General features: G+C 39.6%; 1 protein-coding gene across 4 annotated transcripts; it reads left to right on the plus strand.

The window, feature by feature from the left end:
- Positions 1-1,205: 1,205 nt before the first annotated feature.
- Positions 1,206-20,562, plus strand: LOC139462003 (uncharacterized). 4 transcript variants are annotated; one of them, XM_071243494.1, is made up of 11 exons: positions 1,206-1,270; positions 2,837-3,020; positions 6,731-8,346; positions 9,689-9,822; positions 11,234-11,447; positions 13,345-13,400; positions 15,043-15,100; positions 15,765-15,814; positions 16,753-16,836; positions 17,471-17,695; positions 19,195-20,562. In XM_071243494.1, exons 2-11 carry the CDS (start codon positions 2,842-2,844, stop codon positions 19,243-19,245), a joined length of 2,667 nt encoding a protein of 888 aa, XP_071099595.1. In that variant the 5' UTR covers positions 1,206-1,270; positions 2,837-2,841; the 3' UTR covers positions 19,246-20,562. The 4 variants fall into 4 exon arrangements, with proteins under 4 accessions (XP_071099595.1, XP_071099598.1, XP_071099597.1 ...); XM_071243497.1 differs by having other exon boundaries at positions 15,058-15,100; XM_071243496.1 differs by having other exon boundaries at positions 13,348-13,400.
- Positions 20,563-20,839: the final 277 nt, after the last annotated feature.

Here is a 20,839-nt window from a genome sequence, read left to right on the forward strand (position 1 = left end):
ACCCGGGCTCACGGGGTGACGAGCGAACCCTTTTACCACCAGACTACCCCACCTGTTAACTCCTTAAAAATAAATTGAATTTATTTATTTATTTATTTATATCATTGGTTATGCAAATTGATACTTTACGCACAGCTGCGACTTCTTAACACAGCACAACGTATTGCAGATGAATAAATTAGTCTGCCATAAAAACCCTGAAACAAACATATACAATATTTCCCGTTCAAGTCTATAATAGTTGGCAAGTTTCAGTTTCTGAAAATAAAGAGTCTCTTTCCTACTGTTCACTATATTTTATTTTTTAAGGTAATTTAACAACTGTTGTATTTTCTGTAAAATACTTTCATTGCAGAGACCAGTTGTCATTGTCGAATGCATGATTATAAGTGGTGCATTTGCAGCGTTATGGAAGAGCGTCACTTGTATCGGTAGGGGCTCGTTGGAAACTGCAATGGTCAAATACGCCGTATTTCTCTATGTAGAATTGCGTCCCTCGGTTGTGCCAGGATCCGCGGATTACGTTCGAATCTCACATTCGACCTATCCCACTTGTATTTGTTGTACCATGTCTTAGTGCATTTTCTGTAAAACGCCATAAAAATTGGCGTCCCTTAGGCGTGCCCGGAAACTTCGATTAATGGTTCCAATGATCGAATTCCAATTTGCCCTGATATCTTATATTTCGAGGGTTATCGGCACCATGCCCACGCCGAAATAATGGCTAAAGGCGGAGTAAAAGCAAACCCATATTACTCACACATTTTGGGTCGACACCAGTAACGAGACATACATGTTCCGTCTGATGTTCATGTCAAAGTCTAGCATATTAATGTGTCCTTTATGTGACATCCTTAGGATTATGCACGGTCATCATCAATTGTTATATTTATCTTCATCATTAAGTTTAAGTGCTCAAATGATCTGAATGAAACTTGTTGGGGGACCAAGCCGACACACAAATAACTAATGTGCAGCTTCCACACTCTTCGTAGGGTAGTTCTTCTCACAAGACAATATAATGTCGAGAAAGAGAAATAAAACTTATTTTAATTTTCCAATTTGTAACATTTTGAAAGACTTGGAAATAATGTTTGTTGCAATCGCACTTGTAAAAAAATCGTTTTTCGTTTCTTGCTTAGCTTAACATTTCGACGAAACGAGCGATGAAACCTGTAACAGCTGATCTCATTGGTTCAGTATTTCAGTAATGGCGGACGTCATTTCAGAACTTTGCTGTGTTCCGATATAATTACATATTTCACGAAAAGTAAGATTTTTTGACACGAAGGTTATTTCCCAGAAGCGGTGATTATCTCGTCGAGAACTTCCTCTAACCGGATGTTGGAAAATGTATTTGTTTTGTCTCTACAATAATCCGATATTGCTGATGAAATGACCCGTTCGTTCGGTTCTCGAAACAGTAAATTTGATAATGCAATTACTAAATAGTCGTAACAGACGCTCAAAGTTGCATTGCGCGTGACTTTATTCATGTTTACGGTTTACAATGTGATTTCCACAGCCTTGTTTATACATGACCCGATCATCATTGAACCGTGCACGATGATGCAGCTGCGTACATTCATTACATTGTTTATTCACATGACCTGGCGCAGAGCTTAGTGACCATTTCGGGCCAGTCATGTTGGTATGGATACTGTATGAATGAATAAGTGTTCAAAGAAACGTTACTCTTCAAGTGATGCCATATTTATTGGCAGAAGAAGGAAACTCCACACATTTATAATCATTGTATGTATTTGATACACGTCAGCCATGTTTGTTCAATGTTCCTACCAGCAGATCTCTGATAACATGTGAAATTGAACAATAAGGTTAGCAGATATTTGTAAAGTTTATTATAATTGAACCTCAGTACAACTAAGCAGGTCATAGAAAATATTGAATGTAACCAAATGCATGAAGCAAGGTTCCATTACTGAGAATAATCAATTGATTTTGTTACAACTTGCAGTAAATTTCATGCGTGACAAATATGTAACAGAACATGAAATACATTTTATATAATTTAGGTGTTTGCAAGACCTGAACCGTGATGTAGATAAGACATCTCCAGGTTCAAGTAACCATGTGAAGTAATTACAGAGTAATGATAACTGTAAAAAGTTAGTCTCTGTTGGTTTTACATGTTACAAGATTTAAACACTGACATTATGAACCTATCAGCAAATGTTTTGACAGGGTCTGTAATGTTTTTTCGTGCAGTTTCAGATAACGTTGTGACTTCATGGTTTTATTCAGGGTGTTGACTGACTATTAAAGTTAAGTTTCCGCCCTTACTGAACTAGAATGGAGTTTTGTGGCCCAATCTTAGCGCCATCAGTGGCAATTATTATGAGTTATGACCCTCTTATTGACCATTCAGATCAAATGCATTTGCTTCAAACAAAATGATGGCACCCAGTCAAGACACATTTGATAATCCAGATCTATAGTGTTATAATACAGGTCTTTACCTCGCAAAGTGCATCAAATCATTTGAGCTTCTTGATTTTAAACATGAAAAGATTTGGGAAATATCTGCCGACACCCAGTTGATGGTTTGCAAATCCTGCAATAGACCAAAATCTGCATGACAGTTGCCATATTGTTTACAAACCGGATGTCGATTTTGTTAAGCGATTGTGATTGTACTATATATAGACTTGTTAGTCCAGCCAAAATGTGACTCTGAAATTCCAGCCTAGTACGTCAAGGGTGGAAACTGGACTTTAATAGGTTGGTTTTAGGTTTTGTTATCTTGATTATGTTGTCACTTTCTTTGTCAGCTTTTAAATGTTTTTTTAAATATGTCCTTACTCATTTTTTCCAGTAAAAATGGATTTAAATGAGTCCCTGTTCAGTCGATTGAACAAGAAGCCATCTCGGCCTGTATTGAGTCGCAGCTTATCAGACAGTGGTCCAGAGGAGGCAAGAGATGCAGATGCCGAATCCTCAGAGTCTGGCACACCTCATGGTGCATCATATGACTCCTTACTCATCCCAGAAACACCAAGGTTAGTTCTTGTTCACAAATGTTGACATGCATGCTGTTAGAGACCTTGCTGAGCACAGATATAAAACATACTAATAATGATAGACATGCTTTGATGTATTGTCTGTCATATTAGCATGATCACGTCACCTTCTTATGCCTGTTTCTTGACCTACACTGCAATATGTACAAGCTCAAATTGAGTCTTGTTGATCCAAGAAATATACCTATTCAAGGGAATCCCACCTTCAAAGAAAGCTCAGTGGTATTGTGCAAATTGTAAAAATGTCAACCACATTCACCTTCATTTACATGCTCAGTGGCCTACTAAAGACACATGTTAGATTTCCACATCTGTACTCAATAATCATTGTTCCCGCCGGCAGTCCTGTTGGACTGGCAACTCAAAAAATTACCAGTCCCCTCTATTTTTGTCCGTCCCACCTCTAAACAAATAAAGTTACCTGGTTTTAATTCATTCAACATCATATTCAATGCAGTGACGTCATCTCTGAAGTAAATTAGTTTCATTCACACAAAGTTCAGTCACAATTTTCTATTTTACAAAAAATATTTCTAGACTAAGTCACTAAAAATATATATTTAACCTCGAAGCGAAGCAAAGCAAAATGTTTTTTCCTTGCACTAAAAATAGATAAGGGGAAATCCTGATGGTAACAGCTGACTTCGTTCGAAAAATATTCTTCTGTGAATATCGCCAATGTTTTGTTCGACAACAAAAGTTTATGAGGTACTTTATTTGCTGGTCCACAGAGACTTGTAGTCACATGAATTACTGGTCCAAGCCTGATTATACTGGTAAAAAACTGGTAATTACCGGTAAACGGGAACACTGATAATATGTGTCCCTAACTCAATAGTACAGCATAAATGTTGAAAATCTACATAACACCCATCTCTTCTGAGTGATACCAGAACATCTAATACATGTTCTGAGTGACACGGGAACGTCTGATACATGCTCAGTGGCCCATGGTACACCTTCTGAGTGACACCAGAACATCTGATACATGCTCAATGGCCCATGGTACACTTCTTCTAAGTGACACCGGAACATCTGATACATCCTCAGTGGCCCATGGTACACCTCTTCTGAGTGACACCGGAACATCTGATACATGCTCAGTGGCCCATGGTACACCTCTTATGAGTTATACCAGAACATCTGATACATGCTCAGTGGCCCATGGTACACCTCTTCTGAGTGACACCAGAACATCTGATACATGCTCAGTGGCCCATGGTACACCCCTTATGAGTGACACCGGAACATCTGATACATGCTCAGTGGCCCATGGTACACCTCTTCTGAGTGACACCGGAACATCTGATACATGCTCAGTGGCCCATGGTACACCCCTTATGAGTGACATCAGAACATCTGATACATGCTGAGTGGCCCATGGTACACCTCTTCTGAGTGACACCAGAACATTTGATACATGTAAGACAAACATAATGAACACACAAGCATACAAATGAATGTTATCCTCATGGAAATCAGATCTTGTATATCTGAAGACACCTTCATTAGCAGTTGTGTCAGGTGAGGCTGTGTGAGGATGCTCTGTCATATTCAGCCTTAGATTTTTGAATCTTGTTTTGTTTGATGGGGATGAAGTCCTCATCCCACAACACATTCTCTAACTAATTACATACGAGAGCCTTCTGCCTGCTTGTACCCCTGTTCTCTGCTTGTAGAACCGCTCACTGCTTGTCCTTTACTGAAGCTTGAGATGATCTAGTGTGGCTTGTAAGTGTGGAACAGCAATCATGTGTACAGATGTATGCAACAAAAACATTTCCTTGTCATCTGGACACACAGGAAAGAAGTGAGGTGATTCCCGCCTTGCGCATGCGCAGTGGCGTCTCTTGCGAGGGATAGGGTTTCCCTCACAACTGTTAGCTATGTTCGTAGTGAAGAGGACGTCTGTTGAAAATTTATTGAATTTTGTTGTGTGGTTCTCAGCATAAACAGGAATTTATGGCTATGATGTAATAGAGGTAGTATCCTTAGAATTTTACACAATGATAACTATTGTTAGATATCTGAAGACACCTTCATTAGCGGTTGTGTCAGGTGACCCTGTCAGATCAGCCAATCCATATTGCGGCTTCTATATTCTTGGAACGAAGCATTTAGAACAGCATGTCATATTTACATGTATTCTGTACACTTTCTGAACATAGAAAAATACGACTGCATCATTGTTATTTTTAAAAAAAACCACCTTGTTGATTCTAAGCACCATGGCATCTACACCCAAAAGGGAGTGCCATTGAAAGAATATTTGTGTACTGTGTGGATTTTCATTTCCACTAACCTTCCATACCAAGGTGGTAAGGAAATGAAGAATAATTTTTGAAAGCTGACATCAGACTGGCTCAAGACCCCATGCATCCTTCAATTGGACTTGGGTGGTAAAATGTTCAAGGTTCACCTGACATGACCTGAGAAGGTGTCCACATAACTTTAGAGAGGTATCCTATCCGAGTTCGGGATCTGATTTTGCAGTGCTTGAAGTAATGTAGTATAGGTGACTGGGCACTTTATAGGTACCATATTTGCCATATTAAATGCCCTGCCCTTATGACATGAATAAGTGCCCTATGACCAACATTTATGGGTATTTTCAAGTAATCTATTTCAGTGTGTATAATACACATTATGTACAGAAAATGCAGCTGTGGCCCCATGGGGTTTCCCTCAATACTTTATTGATTGGCACATAATATTTATGTTCAGTGGGACATCGGGCGCATTCATGTAGCTAGGTTTATTATGCCCCTGACCTAAACGGACGGTGGTATTTAGTTATACCAAGGAATGACACATTTGTACAAATATAGTTCTCATATGAACAATTTTCATTGTGTTTTTACCATAACATATAAACCATGGCCGAACAGCAAAGTTTCACAAGGTAGAAATTTTCAATGAACCTGGCTTCGCAACTACACATGGTTACAGCATAAGTCAGAAAGAAATACTGTGATATGTCAGCTCTGCGTAAATCATGTGAAATCAAATTCAATGACAAAGCGAAATTATTATTTTCGAACAAGCACATTGAAGAGATGGTGATCAAAACAAGCTATTGAGACTAAATAGTTGACATCAGACATTGTTGCGGCAGTACATAACGTTACATCTGAGTAAGAAGCCATGGCAAACATTCTATTGTATTGCAAGCGTTACCTGTGGAAGGGGATTCTGCATCGATAACCTGTGCATAATACTATAAGCTTTTTTATGATCTCTCAGAGTGTGGCCCCATATGTTTTGAAAATGACCCATGTTTTGATGCTGAAGGGGTCGCTGTCACCACTTGTTCAGTTTCTTGGCAGAACACTGTATTTGGCATACATGGTTTGCCAACAGCAAGTAAGTCCCCGGGATGTTTGCTATGGTGAATACAGTGGATGTACAGTAATAAGGTTGTTATATCTGAACTCACACTTAAAACATTTGATTCCTGCGATCAGACCACCATGTTAATCAGTTTATCATGTGAATCCTATCATGTGATTTACTTGATAAAAGATTAGTTCAATTAGAAAGGTCATTGTCAAGATAATTATTTCGTTGCTTCTACACCTGCTCATTATAATGATAGATGTCTGTTCTGCTTTATTTGAAAGTGATGACTAGTCTAGTTGCTGTGGTTACATATTGATAAAAGATATTTAAGTTCATTTTGTTTGCTTCAGCCCAGTGTTTAAGCGTTGTAAGAACAAGAGGGAGCGAGAGGTTCACCCCAGCTTAGAAGAGGACTCTGACTCTAAAAGATCCCGGGCAATGCAGAAGAGTCTTGATCGCTTCATCTCACCCTACAAACCTGCTGATATTAAGAACAGAGAGCGGAAAGAGGCATTCGAGAAACTACGAGTCGCACGAGAGAAACGGCTGGCGAAAATTGAATCTGATTCTGATCGTGAAGATAAAAACCAACCACAGTCTCCGACGAACGGTTACAAATATGCTCACTTTGGAACTGGATACCTTGGCTGGCCATCAGAGTCAGAGTCTGAAAGTGATGATGATAGTATTCCTCTACGTACAGTTTTACATGACAAGAAAGTTATGAAATCTTCATCAGAAGTAGCTATAGACACCATCAGTGATAGACTTAAAATAAGAAATAACCTTGTCAAAAACCCATCTGTGGGCAGGCAGATGAAGGAAGCTGTTCCAAGCCATTCTGTTGCTGCAGTTATAGGTCCCGATGCCAGTTATGTCTCAGAGGTCCAGGTGAAGACTGAGGTACAGTGTGAGGGTAAGGGAGAGCCCAGTAAAACCAGTGTGACCGAGTTTGTGAGTCCTAAGCCAGAAGGTCACCAGACACTTGACACAAATGCCACTGAAAAATTTGACGACATAGTGTGCGAAGATATCAAGCAGAATAGGGTCAGGGAAAACAGGGATTGTGAAGTCGGTGAAGATGCAACGCTCAAGCAGCTGGCTTTAAATAGACGAAGGAATTTGTTTCCCAAAAAGGATGGCAAGAAAATTCGACCATCTTTGTTTGATAGTTGTAACGAACCAGCCAGTAGTATAAACCTTCAAAGATCTCAGTCGGAGCATCGGGTTCAAGGAGAACAAGAGCCTCGTCCGTCGTGCCGCTTTGCAAGGAATAATTCGTTCCGTTCACCCACTTCCCTGTTGAATGATTCTCTGGGTTCATCAAACAATGACAGTGTGATAATGTGTACTCCACCAGTACACAGGGGAGATAACTCTGCTCCCAGGACAATCAGCATATCCGAGTCTTCCTTTCTCAATCAGCTGCCACCTGGGGGACCGAAGCCATCCAATGTTGACAGGGTTGATAACTCTGGGAATGCAAGGAAGAACTGTTGTTATAACACCAATCTTACCTTCAATAGACCTGAGAACAACGTGTATCGGACCAGTGCTGAATTTGCCACTCCATCTCAAACACTACATGTGAACAATACAAAACCAAACAACATTATTCACAGTATTGATCTCACACGTTCAGACAGTCCTACTTTTTGTTCCCCCCAGAGCCGTGTGAATGGAATGCATAATAACTGTCGTTTTCAGACTCCTACGCATGACGTTGCAAGGCGGGAGACTGTTCATATAGAACCGACCCACCCAATATCTGTTGATGTTGGAAGACCTGAGAGATCGCCATCTCCTGATATTATCCCTCTGGGAGTATTCAACCTTGCAGTTAATCGGCGGCCCGAGTTTGATCTGTCAATCACTCCCCAGCCAATGAGGAACCGGACTGGCAGCCGACGACATGCCCGGGCATCAGGGCTGAGACGGAACAGGATTGGAAATATTAATAATAGTGGTGAGCTTGATGAATGTAATTATTGATGCTGTTACGCATGTTACCATGGTTTCAGGGATGACAGTGTTCCAAATTGGGCATGTAAGTCAAGGGGTCCTTGTATGTCCCCAATGTTAGCAGTGAAAGATTTAGAGGGGCTCCAGACATGCCAGATTCCTTTCGTGACCAACTCCTGTTATTCCTGGACAAGCCGAATAGCAACTCGTGCCCCTCTTTTTTGAGACTGAGTTCCGTCTAAGTGCAAACGGGCATAACTAAACAAATTGTAATGATTCACATTTATTTCCCCCATATGTCATATATGTACCAGATGCTATTGAACACATTTAAATGTATCTGGGGTATATTTCTGAATGCAAGACAAAAATTATTCCTATGGGATTCTTTGACCTATGTACTTGAAGTCATACTCTCATTCTGCAGGGTTAGAAATTGGCACTAGTCCTGTAGACCTTGCCAAACTGGCCAATAGTTAAGATATTATAAGGACTAGTAGAAATATGCTTTATTTAACTGTTTTGCTATTTGTTATCATTATAAGGACTAGTGGACTAAAAATGTTCTGACTGTTCTTTTGTATTTTCACACATAACATTCATCGATAGGGGGACGAGTCTTCTTGCAGATTACGGAAAGGGGCGAGTGGTGAAGAATTGCTGAATTCAAATACTATAGCATCCAACCTGAACCTGTGAAAGCAGTCTGTGCCAAAAATGTTTTAGTCTGCTCGCCCGAACATGGCTATTAGCATAATTTTCAGGAGATTTTAGTGTTATTTTCGTTGGATCATAGGTTTTTCGGACATCATACGTTTTCGAACATCATACGTTTTCGGACGGCCATGTTTATCACGATTACTCACACTATAATTGGGGGTGTAGCATCACACAGACATTGTAAATACATAGATGATGGCTTGTGTTTAAGAGAAAGTTGTCTTTTATAAGGGAATGAGATGTATCACAGTTGTTGATGTGAATAGAGAGAAAACTACAATTGTTTCTTAAGCGTCCCATAACCCAGGGATACAGACTTTTATTATGTAAGATTAATAGGACAAATAGAATTTTGACGGGTCAGTTTCCACAGCTATGAGTTGGAATTCAAGTAGAGCAGTCCAGGCCTGTTTTGTCACTATGTATCCCTTTCTGTTACATACATGTAATGCGTTATGCTGATTACATTTGGTGGCTCAAGATTGGAATGAACCATGGATACATAGGACTGTTAACATGTTAACATAGTTTACTGTTAGAAGATAATATGATATTGTGCATGGAAGCAGTGCCATCCATTAAGTCTGAACGCAACTGTCAGATTTAACAGTGTCAGCACTATTTAGCAGCTCTGGATGACGGTATCTCTCCAACGACGACACGGTTGATGTCTGAGGTGTCAGTCAGCAATGACGCAGACGAGGCTGTGAGTTTAGTGAGACAGATGGAAGATGATGAACAGTATGCTCGCAGGTTGCAGGTAGGATGTAATACTTAGATCTTTTAAAAATACAGTCGAGTCCTGTTAATCCAACATGGTTGGTTGCATATGATTATGTTGGATTAACGAGTATGTCGGATGAACGTTCGTGATCGAAAATCGGACAACTACATGATGGATAACCATACAGACACATTGTAATAAAAAAGAGGAAAAAGAAATATTCATATTGTTATGTTACATTGTTAGCGGAATGTGTTTTCAAATCATGCAACCTCTAAACCTTAACACAAAACTACTATTACGGATTCTATGACTGATTCAAAAAATCTTTGAAAGCATAGTCTTGAAAGGAAGTCGCCAGTTTGAAACTAGTGCCACAATGCTTAAGAAAGCTGCTTTCTTATTGGCTAATGTCGACTTCCTGTCAGTCATTTCAAAGGTCAGTCAGAGTTTGCGGAAGGTCCTTCTGATGTGACCTGTAATAGGATATCCTCAGTCACAGCGAGAACTTGTATCTGAGTTATGTTATAAATCCTGTTTTGTTTAATTAGAGCATTAATTGTTTATTGTTAAGCACGTTTATCTCTGCAGCCGTTGTAAAATGCAGCTACTAGCCGATTCACCTCATATCAAAACATGGGTTGTGTACTCGCAGGCAGATGACCACAGAGTATGTTGATTACTTTGTTGAATTAACGAAACTGTCGGATTAACAGGTCTAAATAGCACTGACTTAATTGGTTCCCATCATTAGTGTCGGATAAACTGATCGTCGGATTTACGAGACTTGATTGTATGTGATTCAAATCTATCATATTTAAGTAGAGATACACTAAGCGTATACCAACTTTTAGGTTCTTGCAGCAGAACTCTATAATAACTGTGTCCTTTCAAAATGTTCAGCCATCTTAAGTTCCAGAATTGACTACTTCTATAAATTTTGGTCCTTGTGTCATAACCTATTTATTATCTAACATTATGCTCAAGATCTGTATTATCTTTGCAACTGTAATACTGTAAATACTGAAATTAATGAGTCTCCAAATTTATACGACTGCTGACCCCATAGCCAAAAATGCTACTCAATATCAATGCCACTCTCTCCTTTTGAGAAATTCTCGATTACAAATTTGAAACCTAAACAAAAGAACATTCTGGAATGGCTAATGGATGGTCTAGATTGTATGGATTCAGTCGTTAAACCCGTAACTATCGTTCGGAATACCACGTGTTAAAAGTTTTCGAAATTGCATGATTAGAAATCTCATTCCGCCTGTCACTTTCATAATCTGGTAAGCGACGCTCTGATTGGTCAGATGAAAGGTCGTTCTGACGTGACCCCTAATGGGATGTCTTCAGATCTTTGTTCAGCGGTAGCGAGAACTAAGGTCTGATTTTAATGAGATTGGTTGTGTCCACTCATGTCTATGTGGCCTTGACCTTCCAGGAAGAGATGGACAAGGAATTTGCAATGTCCCTCCATCAGGCGGATGCAGGATTTGCTCAGTCAGACCATGCAGGGGCATTTGGAGCAGAGGAGGCAGCATGTCCGCCAGCACTCTCCCCAACATTCCTACAGTATTGTCGTAGTCCTGTTCGTCGCCGTGGTTACAACAGCAACCGACAGCCTGTCATCCGAAGACGTAGAGGAGCTGCTGCAGGTATGTCATATAAACAACCCGTGACATTTTGGCTCAGTTGCTATTGCAAACATTCAATTAGACTTTGTACCGATTACATGTGTATTTGCAGGGATTGACTTATGGCACAATTCCGCGATATTCTCGCATAGTTGTCCTAGATATCACATCAACATTCATTCAGCGCGATTTAAAGTCGCTAACTGTTACACTTTCAATAATTTCATCTGCATTGTCACTCTCATTGTCTCTTACAAGCGTTGAAAACGTCTTACTGCTTCAATAAAATTACCTACCGTACCTCAAAATGCCAATAAAAACTTAAACAATAGTTTGTTTCATTTGTTAAAAGGTGTCAATCAAAACAACAAGTTGCATACTGGCAACACTGCATGTGATCTCTCCCTGTGCATAACCAATTCCTATATCGCTGCATGGAGCTTTGCATCAGCTGACTATAGCAAAGTGCGCAACACTGTTGATTTCCGTTAGGTAAAATGAGTGTCGGGTTTACAACATTAACATGTTGGTAGTGCACGAACTTCTTATTCCATTCGAAACAGTTATCTACGACACCAAAGTTACATATTGTTAGACATACTTTTTTGTCACTTAAGTCCTACTAGAAATCTGCTAAAAAACAATCGCGGGTAAAGTTTCAAAACGAAGGCAAATTTCAATTTTGGAATGACAACAAAACAAAAACTAAATGGTTATATTTACAACTTTTTCTCCATAATAATATACAAATTTCAGATCACACACGATCATAGTTTAGTTGATATTCACCTTTCCTTTAGGTCAGGCAGCACTGGTGGAAGAGTTATCACAAACGTTCAAGAATGCAAGAATGACCAGAATTACAAATTTTGAATTATTTCTAGTGGCCAAACAGAGTTTAAAATATGCTACGGTATGTTTGCTTCCAGATTTGTACATTAAAAGTGAAAAATTTGACTTAATCATTCATATCTAACTCGTCAACATTGTGAATGTCAACAATCTTTTCAACTTCCGTTTACTTGTCAACATTTTCTGGCTGCTGCTCATGACAAAAACGCCGCCTTCTCACTTAGTTTTTTGCTAATTAAACAACGATCATTATCCAATAATATACACATATCTTTAAATATTTGCACTGGAATAATTAAGGGTTTGAACATAGGTTACGCGAGGATATATCTATGTAACCTAGCAACATTAATTGCATCATAGTCAAAAATAACAAAAATCAAATACAGTTTCCACTGTTGAAGATGAAATGTCTCTACTAATTAGCAAAATCTCATCTTCAAAAATTCTCATTGCTTTGGGACCAGGGGATATTTGCTCTCATAGGTAACAATTTCCAGGATAATCCCTGTAGTTGTGTGGGTAATTTGATAGGTATATGCATGCATTGAAGATATATATCCATTGTTTTTTTTATAACATATTATTGTTTTATTCTTGTATGACATTTATGGGTTATTTTCCAGAAAATATCAGGTGAGCTACAACATCCATTTTAACTTACCTATTTAGATATATTTCTTGATAGAAATGTATCTGCAAAGTGCTTTTAGTGACTGGCAAAAGAGATTCAATGTCTTTTTATCTCGCCTGACTGAATGTCAATTGAATGTATCTCATGGCTCATCAATCAGCCCTTCATAATTTTGTACTTGTGGTCATATGCACTGCAACTACAAAGCCTATGAAGCTAAAACTGTGCATGGATGAGCAAAGCTGTGGTATCTAAAAAGAATTGTGCACAGAATCAAATCTGACTTTAAGCAACACTCAGGCAGCCATATTGAAAATGGTTTTTGAATTAATTTGTAAGGTCATTTTAAAAAGTCATTGTTTGATTATTTAGGGTTTAAAGCTGATTCCTTTCCTATATTTGTCATGTTATTTATCTGGCTTGATTTTGCAGCAGAGCCGGAGGAAGTGTCTTATGAGGAACTTGTTGTAGATGGACCAGGATTTGAGGTAAATACTGTCATAGCAAATCCTTTTGTTTCAAGATGTCTTTGTAACATGTGTAATGTAAGCAGCCCTTGATATTTACGCTAGTCCACTAGCCCGAGACTACTAAATTGTCAAATCCAGTAAAGTAAAAATCCAATGGCGGTAGTGTTCATTGACAAGTAGCTTTTGAGGGCTATAATTTGAAACCAGTTTTCAATGCCTCCATTTTGCTACAAATTGCAATAAAATAAAACTGACACAATATGTAAACATAGCAAACATTTTTGTCTTATTCAAGCAGGACTAGCTACAAACTCTGAAGATTAGTGAAATAAAGTTCATCTAGTGGGCTGTCACTGTAAAACTGACATAAATCTGGATAAGTACAAGCAGCCACACACACGTGCATGCACATTGCTGTATTAGTGCAATATTCTTGAGTGTGACTTGAAACCCTATTTCACCTCACCGCTCATCATGAGTAGCTGCAAGATTTCTGATGCTGTAATCTTCAGTCACTCACTGGCCCCTAATCCTGGTTAGACATGGCCACTAGTCCGCTTGTCCCAAGTCACTTAAAAATATAGAACTACTAGTACAGTACTGTTTGATTTCTTTCCAATTTTCTCCCATATGCTGAAGAAATTTTCTGTTGAATATGCTATGTACTAATACAATATTTATTGCATTGTTTTCATGCTGATGTGTTCAGCTGTTAGAACCATGTATTGCTATGTTAATCTTGTTCCTTTTCTCCTGTTTATTGATTCTTAAACTAACCATGCTTCACACATCTTCCCGAGGCAAGCGTGTCCACTAGCCTATATCAAAGCCTTGTTTCTACGGGGGCACAGGTGGCCCAGTCGTCTAAGGCGCTGCAATTCGCCGTGCAGAGTTGCGTCCCTTGGGCACGCCAGAAACCTATGATTGTGGGTTCGAATCCCGGTTCGCCCCGATTATGTTTCTAGGTTTGTCAGCACCATACCCGTGCTCGTGGGTTTCACCGAAGTGGTAAATGTCTGAGACCTGCATCACTTCGGGCTTTCCTCCCACATTAAGCTGACACGCTGCGATATAACTGGAATACTGTTAAAAGCGGCGTTAAACCCAACTCACTCACTCACCCTTGTTTCTACCCTTGCCACATCAAGACCACTTTTCTTGGCTCGATTCTGACACCACCTCGCATAGATCAAGAGTTATGCCCCTTGTAATGAAAACACGATATCAAATCAGATCGCTGTTCTTATCTTGTATAGCTTCACAAAGATGGCGACTACCATAGGCGAAAAACATTTGCGATTTCATCCCTGACACAAAACATAGGCTATCATGGGGGGTTTAAAAGCTGAACAGATGTGTCAACAAAGACGGGCAGCGGTAAATCACTTTCATAGGAAAGTGTACCAGTTATGGATTTTGATTTTGTGAAATGTTCTCTGATTTGACTATTGATATGTGAGATAGTCCAATCAAATTTAGCACAGGAAAGTAAGCTTGATGTGGCAATGTTGGAAACAAGACTTGACTTGGGAAAAGGCGAGTGAACGCTCTTATCTCGGGAAGATGTGCTTTACATTGTTCCGAGCTTTCATGCTCGATATTTAAATATTAAATATGTACCATTTTCACATAAAGTAATGACGCATATCTTGCATTTAAGCATCCTATGTTCCAGCATGGTGCTCGACGCTTTCCTCCTGGGTCTGACCACCCTCTAGGTGAATACTATTCCTTTAAATTCTCTGACCCGTAGACCCAATCTCATTAAAATCAGATATGAGCTCCAACACAGCTTCACGACATTCACAATTTTGTCAGCTCCTACAGCCACAGTTTCTGCTTGGTAAACTTCTGTTTCCGTCTCCAATAAAGAGACTTTGGATGGTCTGGTTGCGTGTTTTGATTTTTTACCTGGTTGTCATAGGGATAGATCTGTACTCATCAATCAGTAATTGATTAATTGATTCAGCATAATGAAGGTAATGAAAGAAATTGTCAATATTTTTTAAATTGGTGTTGGTTGGTGGTCTTTCTGTGTCGCACTTACAGGTGATAATTGTCATTTTTAGTGGACCCTGACTAAATCATGTCATGATGTTCTGTCGATCATTCATCTGTAATACTTGCACTGAAAATGTTTCTAATAACTTCTTGGCACATAAGTGTCATATTTAAACAAAATGTTCTACCTGTCCCTGGCTACAAAAATGTTGCATTTTAACCTTATTCCCCATAATCTGTAGACAAAAATGGATTTGTCTCCAAGACGTTAAATCATCCAGTTATCCAATAAGGGAGAGATTTGTACTCATAACATGTAACATGTGTTAATTTCTATAAGCAGTGAAGTCTGTCAGTGAAATGACTGGTGTTGTGTTGCAGCTCTGATGGAAGCACACATCCTGGCTCTTCTAGACAACTCCCCCGTCACTGTGAGTATGAGCTGAAGTAGAGAACACCATACAGTTGTTGTCAGGGTCATTATGGCTACATTTTGATGGCTTTATGGATCGACAGACTGCAGCAAAACGCTAACACGTCAGGATTTATAATAACATAACCTTAGTGTAAATATATATTAATTAAAACAAGGACTGGTCGGCTTGGAGTCAGCATACTATTTCTGAGTAGGGTATTCATGTTAAGCTGCTGCATGGTATCACAGTGGGCTGGCACTGTAAAACCATCATTAGTCCAGATATGTACAAGCACCCAAACACACACTTTCACATAACTATATGATTGCAATAATCTTAAATGCAACGTTAAGCCCCATTTCACCTCACCTGTTTGATGGACTTTGAGATATAAAAACAAAAACTACAAAGTGCAACCAAAAACTACTGGAGCTGATCCAGGAACTGCTTGGTTTCTTGTGACAATGAAGACCTATGAGATTTATCATCTTTTGACCTAGCACATGCTATCTCGTTTCCTAACCTAATGCTAATCTGCATAAGTGCATAGCATAACATAAACACATGACCAAGGTATAGTATTTATCTTATATACTGAATTCATGGCTATGTTTATATCCCTTCAATGGAGTTGTAACATGAGAGCAACTGTATGTGAAATATTATATCATCTAGCAATCTTTCATCACAGAACAGATGCATACCAAGGGTTTTGCAAAGCGTTGGGCACACTCACAAGTCACAAAGGGAACAAACTCATGTTGGACAGACAGTCAGACATAGGTTGACAAAGGTGTCAAAAAGAGGTGGCACCCCCTGCACCCACTTAACTGACAAAGCCGAAAATTTAAGTCTTTGAGTTGCAGTGTTCTAGACGTAGAGCTAATTGCATACTGAAGTATGTTGTCAACTATGGCTTACATGTAAAATGCTACCTTTCACTCTGTCGACAGCGCCGTGGACGAAGGAGGGGAAACAATGGTGGCCGCTTCCTCCGGAATCTACACAGCCCTGTTGGGGATGGGAATGACTATGAGGTGTGTTGTCTTAATCAACAGAGATGCCAGCCACTTTGAAATATACATGTGCATTTTAAATTTGTACTGATGTTATTAGCACAAAACACAACATGTCAACATGGCCTAGTGGTTAGTGTATTTGCTCATCATGCAGAAGACCTGGGTTCAAATCCCTGGTTAAATCCTAACTCTCTTTCGTTCTTAGCTGTCTCCTATGGATGATATAAGTAATATCAGACTTCTTGGGACTCTGTCAGATGTAGATCCTAAGAACTCCATGGTTGATGAGTAGGGGTGCGTGGCCACAATTCCTTTGAGAATGCACATTGGTGATTCTCAATGGTGATTGGTCAGTTGAAGTTTCATGATGTCACATAGTTGAGAACAATATGATGTGATGTCATCCATTGTTCATGGCATCACAAATTGATAACATTATTTCATCTGAACAAATGGACATTTCAAACTTTTTCCAAAAACAAAATTGCAAATAAGTATACAATAACCTTCTCCTAATTATTGATTATTAGACTTGTGAATGGTGCCCCTCACCAAGGGCTGAGAGATAACACTCATGGCCTACTCTGTAGTTTCCATGTGCTCTCTTGGGTGTCCTCCAATTCTCAATTCCTTCACCCTCATATATTCCCAGGAGCTCCTGGAGTTAGCAGAGTCTCTGGGTGAAGTGAAGCAGAAGGGCATGACAAAGTCCGAGTTGAACCGTCTCCCTATACGCAAGTTCAAGAGCAGCGACAGCAGCGGCAACGACACCACAGACTGCCTCATTTGCATGTGTGACTACCAGGAGGGGGACAGTCTACGCATACTGCCATGTTGCCATGAGTTTCACCAACCCTGTATAGATAAGTGGCTTAAGGTGGGTGGTTACGATGTCTTTAGATTGGTGTATGTGTTGCCATGAGTTTCACCAACCCTGTATAGATAAGTGGCTTAAGGTGGGTGGTTACGATGTCTTTAGATTGGTGTATGTGTTGCCATGAGTTTCACCAACCCTGTATAGATAAGTAGCTTAAGGTGGGTGGTTACGATGTCTTTAGATTGGTGTATGTGTTGCCATGAGTTTCACCAACCCTGTATAGATAAGTGGCTTAAGGTGGGTGGTTACGATGTCTTTAGATTGGTGTGTGTGTTGTCATGAGTTTCACCAACCCTGTATAGATAAGTGGCTTAAGGTGGGTGGTTACGATGTCTTTAGATTGGTGTATGTGTTGTCATGAGTTTCACCAACCCTGTATAGATAAGTGGCTTAAGGTGGGTGGTTTCAATGTCTTTAGATTGGTGTATGTGTTGCCATGAGTTTCACCAACCCTGTATAGATAAGTGGCTTAAGGTGGGTGTTTACGATGTCTTTAGATTGGTGTGTGTGTTGCCATGAGTTTCACCAACCCTGTATAGATAAGTGGCTTAAGGTGGGTGTTTACGATGTCTTTAGATTGGTGTATGTGTTGTCATGAGTTTCACCAACCCTGTATAGATAAGTGGCTTAAGGTGGGTGGTTACGATGTCTTTAGATTGGTGTATGTGTTGTCATGAGTTTCACCAACCCTGTATAGATAAGTGGCTTAAGGTGTGTGGTTACGATGTCTTTAGATTGGTGTGTGTGTTGTCATGAGTTTCACCAACCCTGTATAGATAAGTAGCTTAAGGTGGGTGGTTACGATGTCTTTAGATTGGTGTGTGTGTTGTCATGAGTTTCACCAACCCTGTATAGGTAAGTAGCTTAAGGTGGGTGTTTACGATGTCTTTAGATTGGTGTGTGTGTGTTGCCATAAATTTCACCAAACCTACCACATAAATAGTCTTGACTATTTTTTGGTCCAGAGAGCCTGCTGATCATTTCTAGGTACTGTGTAATCCCAAACTATGGGGTGGTTGAAAACTTAAGGCAGTCTAATGCCGGGTACCTATAGGTAAAAATAGGTTCATATTGTATGGTGGGATAGAGGCAATATCTGTAACAACTGTTACATGTGTCATAAACGTGTGAAACACAGCAGAGAGTTACTTTATTGACCAACAATGATTTTTAGTTATAGAATTATTATTGAATATGCCAATAGCAGTCATGGCTGACATTTTTTGAAATGGTGGACATTTGGCAAAATGAACATTCTAAAAACAGTATGGTACATACCTGTTATGGCCAATGATTGCTTAAATATGTTCATACACACAGAAAACAACAAATGTTGTATTAGTGTCTTAAAATAATTCTTAGATGTACTCAAGACCCAATATCGGTCGGCCATTTCACAAGATGGCCAGCATTTCCAACCTGGTTTTTATTGAAGAAATATCTGGCTTAGTACTTCTTAGAAATGCAGTGAAATAATGATGTCATTTCCTTGTTTCCAGAACACTGCCACCTGTCCGATTTGTCGTGTGGATGTGAAAAACAGCAGCTGAGGCAGGAAATATTTAGTCTTGTAGAATAGATGCAGTTGACTGTTAGCTGTTGTCCTGATGCGATGAGGAACCCTTGATGCTTGTTGCTACAAGTGGTAGTAGATGAAGCTGTCTGTAGGATGGAATGAATCTGTTGGTGTTGGATGTGCTTTAGTATGCAATTCTGTTTTATCCAATGTGAAAATAACCTTAAAGAGTATTTATTTAATCTACCCTCATTCGAACAAATAACCTGTCTCTCTGTCACTCATATTTCTGTAGACAAGTCTTTTGCATATATATAACATTTGCATCCATTTAACATATAGGCCATAAAAAAATATTTCTCATCAAGAGCTTATTTTCAAAAAGTCCAGGTCACTAGTTTTGTCGTTTGTTTCTTTAGTCAATAATTTTGACAAACTTGCTAGCAACCCCGATGCCACAGTTTAAGTAAGGGAAGATAACTCTTCCTCATCATACACCCATTCTGGACATTCTAGACAACTGAAAGCCAGAAACTTGTCTACAAAAGCAAAAATTACAGAAGTCTTGAAAAATGAAATCTATATTACCCACATGATGAGAACTATTTCCTTTTTCTTTTTTCATGGCCTAACATTGAGAACTAACATCAGCAATGCTGATCAACACACACATATGGCTCATTGTCATACAGCATGTGCTCTGTGTATGTCCTGAAGCAGTTCACTGGACTCCAAATTATTCTTCCCATTCATGCAAAAGTCAGGACCTGAATGCAGGTAAAGGATGACTGATGTACAGTCTATATGGTGTATCCATGCTTGGCTTCACTAGAGAATTACATAAACAACATGGTGCTTTCCCTACACCAATATAAGTGCACACAGACTGCCATGGTCTAGTGGATAGAGCATCTGCCTGGAGAGTTGAGGGTTAGTGGTTCTATCCCTGGCCGTGTCTCCACTAAAGAATGTTAAAATATGGAACTTGTTGTTGCCCTGCCTAGCAGTCGACATGAAAGGGATAAAAGAAGAACTGGTTGGCTCTGAGTCATTATATTGTGTGTTAGTGGGGTATCCATGTGGGTTAGCACTATAGAACACACATTCTTTATTCTTTAACATATTGGGTACACACAACATGCAGTATTATAAAACACATATGACATCTCTCATGAGGTGTGGGAAGTGGGGTCACTTATTGGGCACAGTCTCAACTCATCAGGCCTCAAGCTGGGGTTAGACTTCACTCATGGGTACAATGTGTCAATGGCATTCTTGGTGTCACTTGTGGTCAGAATGTGGCTAAAAGTGGCTTCCTTCATCCCATGCTGTGATGGAACTGGAATAATGCAAAAAACCCTACTCACTCCCAAGATCTAGCTTAGTGGTCTGTATGTACACTGGTCAAGCAGAAGAATCAGGTTCTAGTCCCTGAATGGGTACATTTTTTTTGTCTACTGTTGGTGTCCCGACCCCACCAACTTTGGTGTCTCCCTACTCCATCTGTCTCCTGACCCTACCACATGTACATGCGACACAAGACTCTCCTGACCCCGCCACATGTACATGCGACACAAGACTCTCCTGACCCTGCCACATGTACATGCGCCACAAGACTCTCCTGACCC

Source organism: Haliotis cracherodii, unplaced genomic scaffold (assembly GCF_022045235.1).
Source record: "Haliotis cracherodii isolate W230 unplaced genomic scaffold, xgHalCrac1.p SCAF_15, whole genome shotgun sequence".
In the NCBI taxonomy this organism is placed as follows: Eukaryota; Metazoa; Mollusca; class Gastropoda; order Lepetellida; family Haliotidae; genus Haliotis; species Haliotis cracherodii.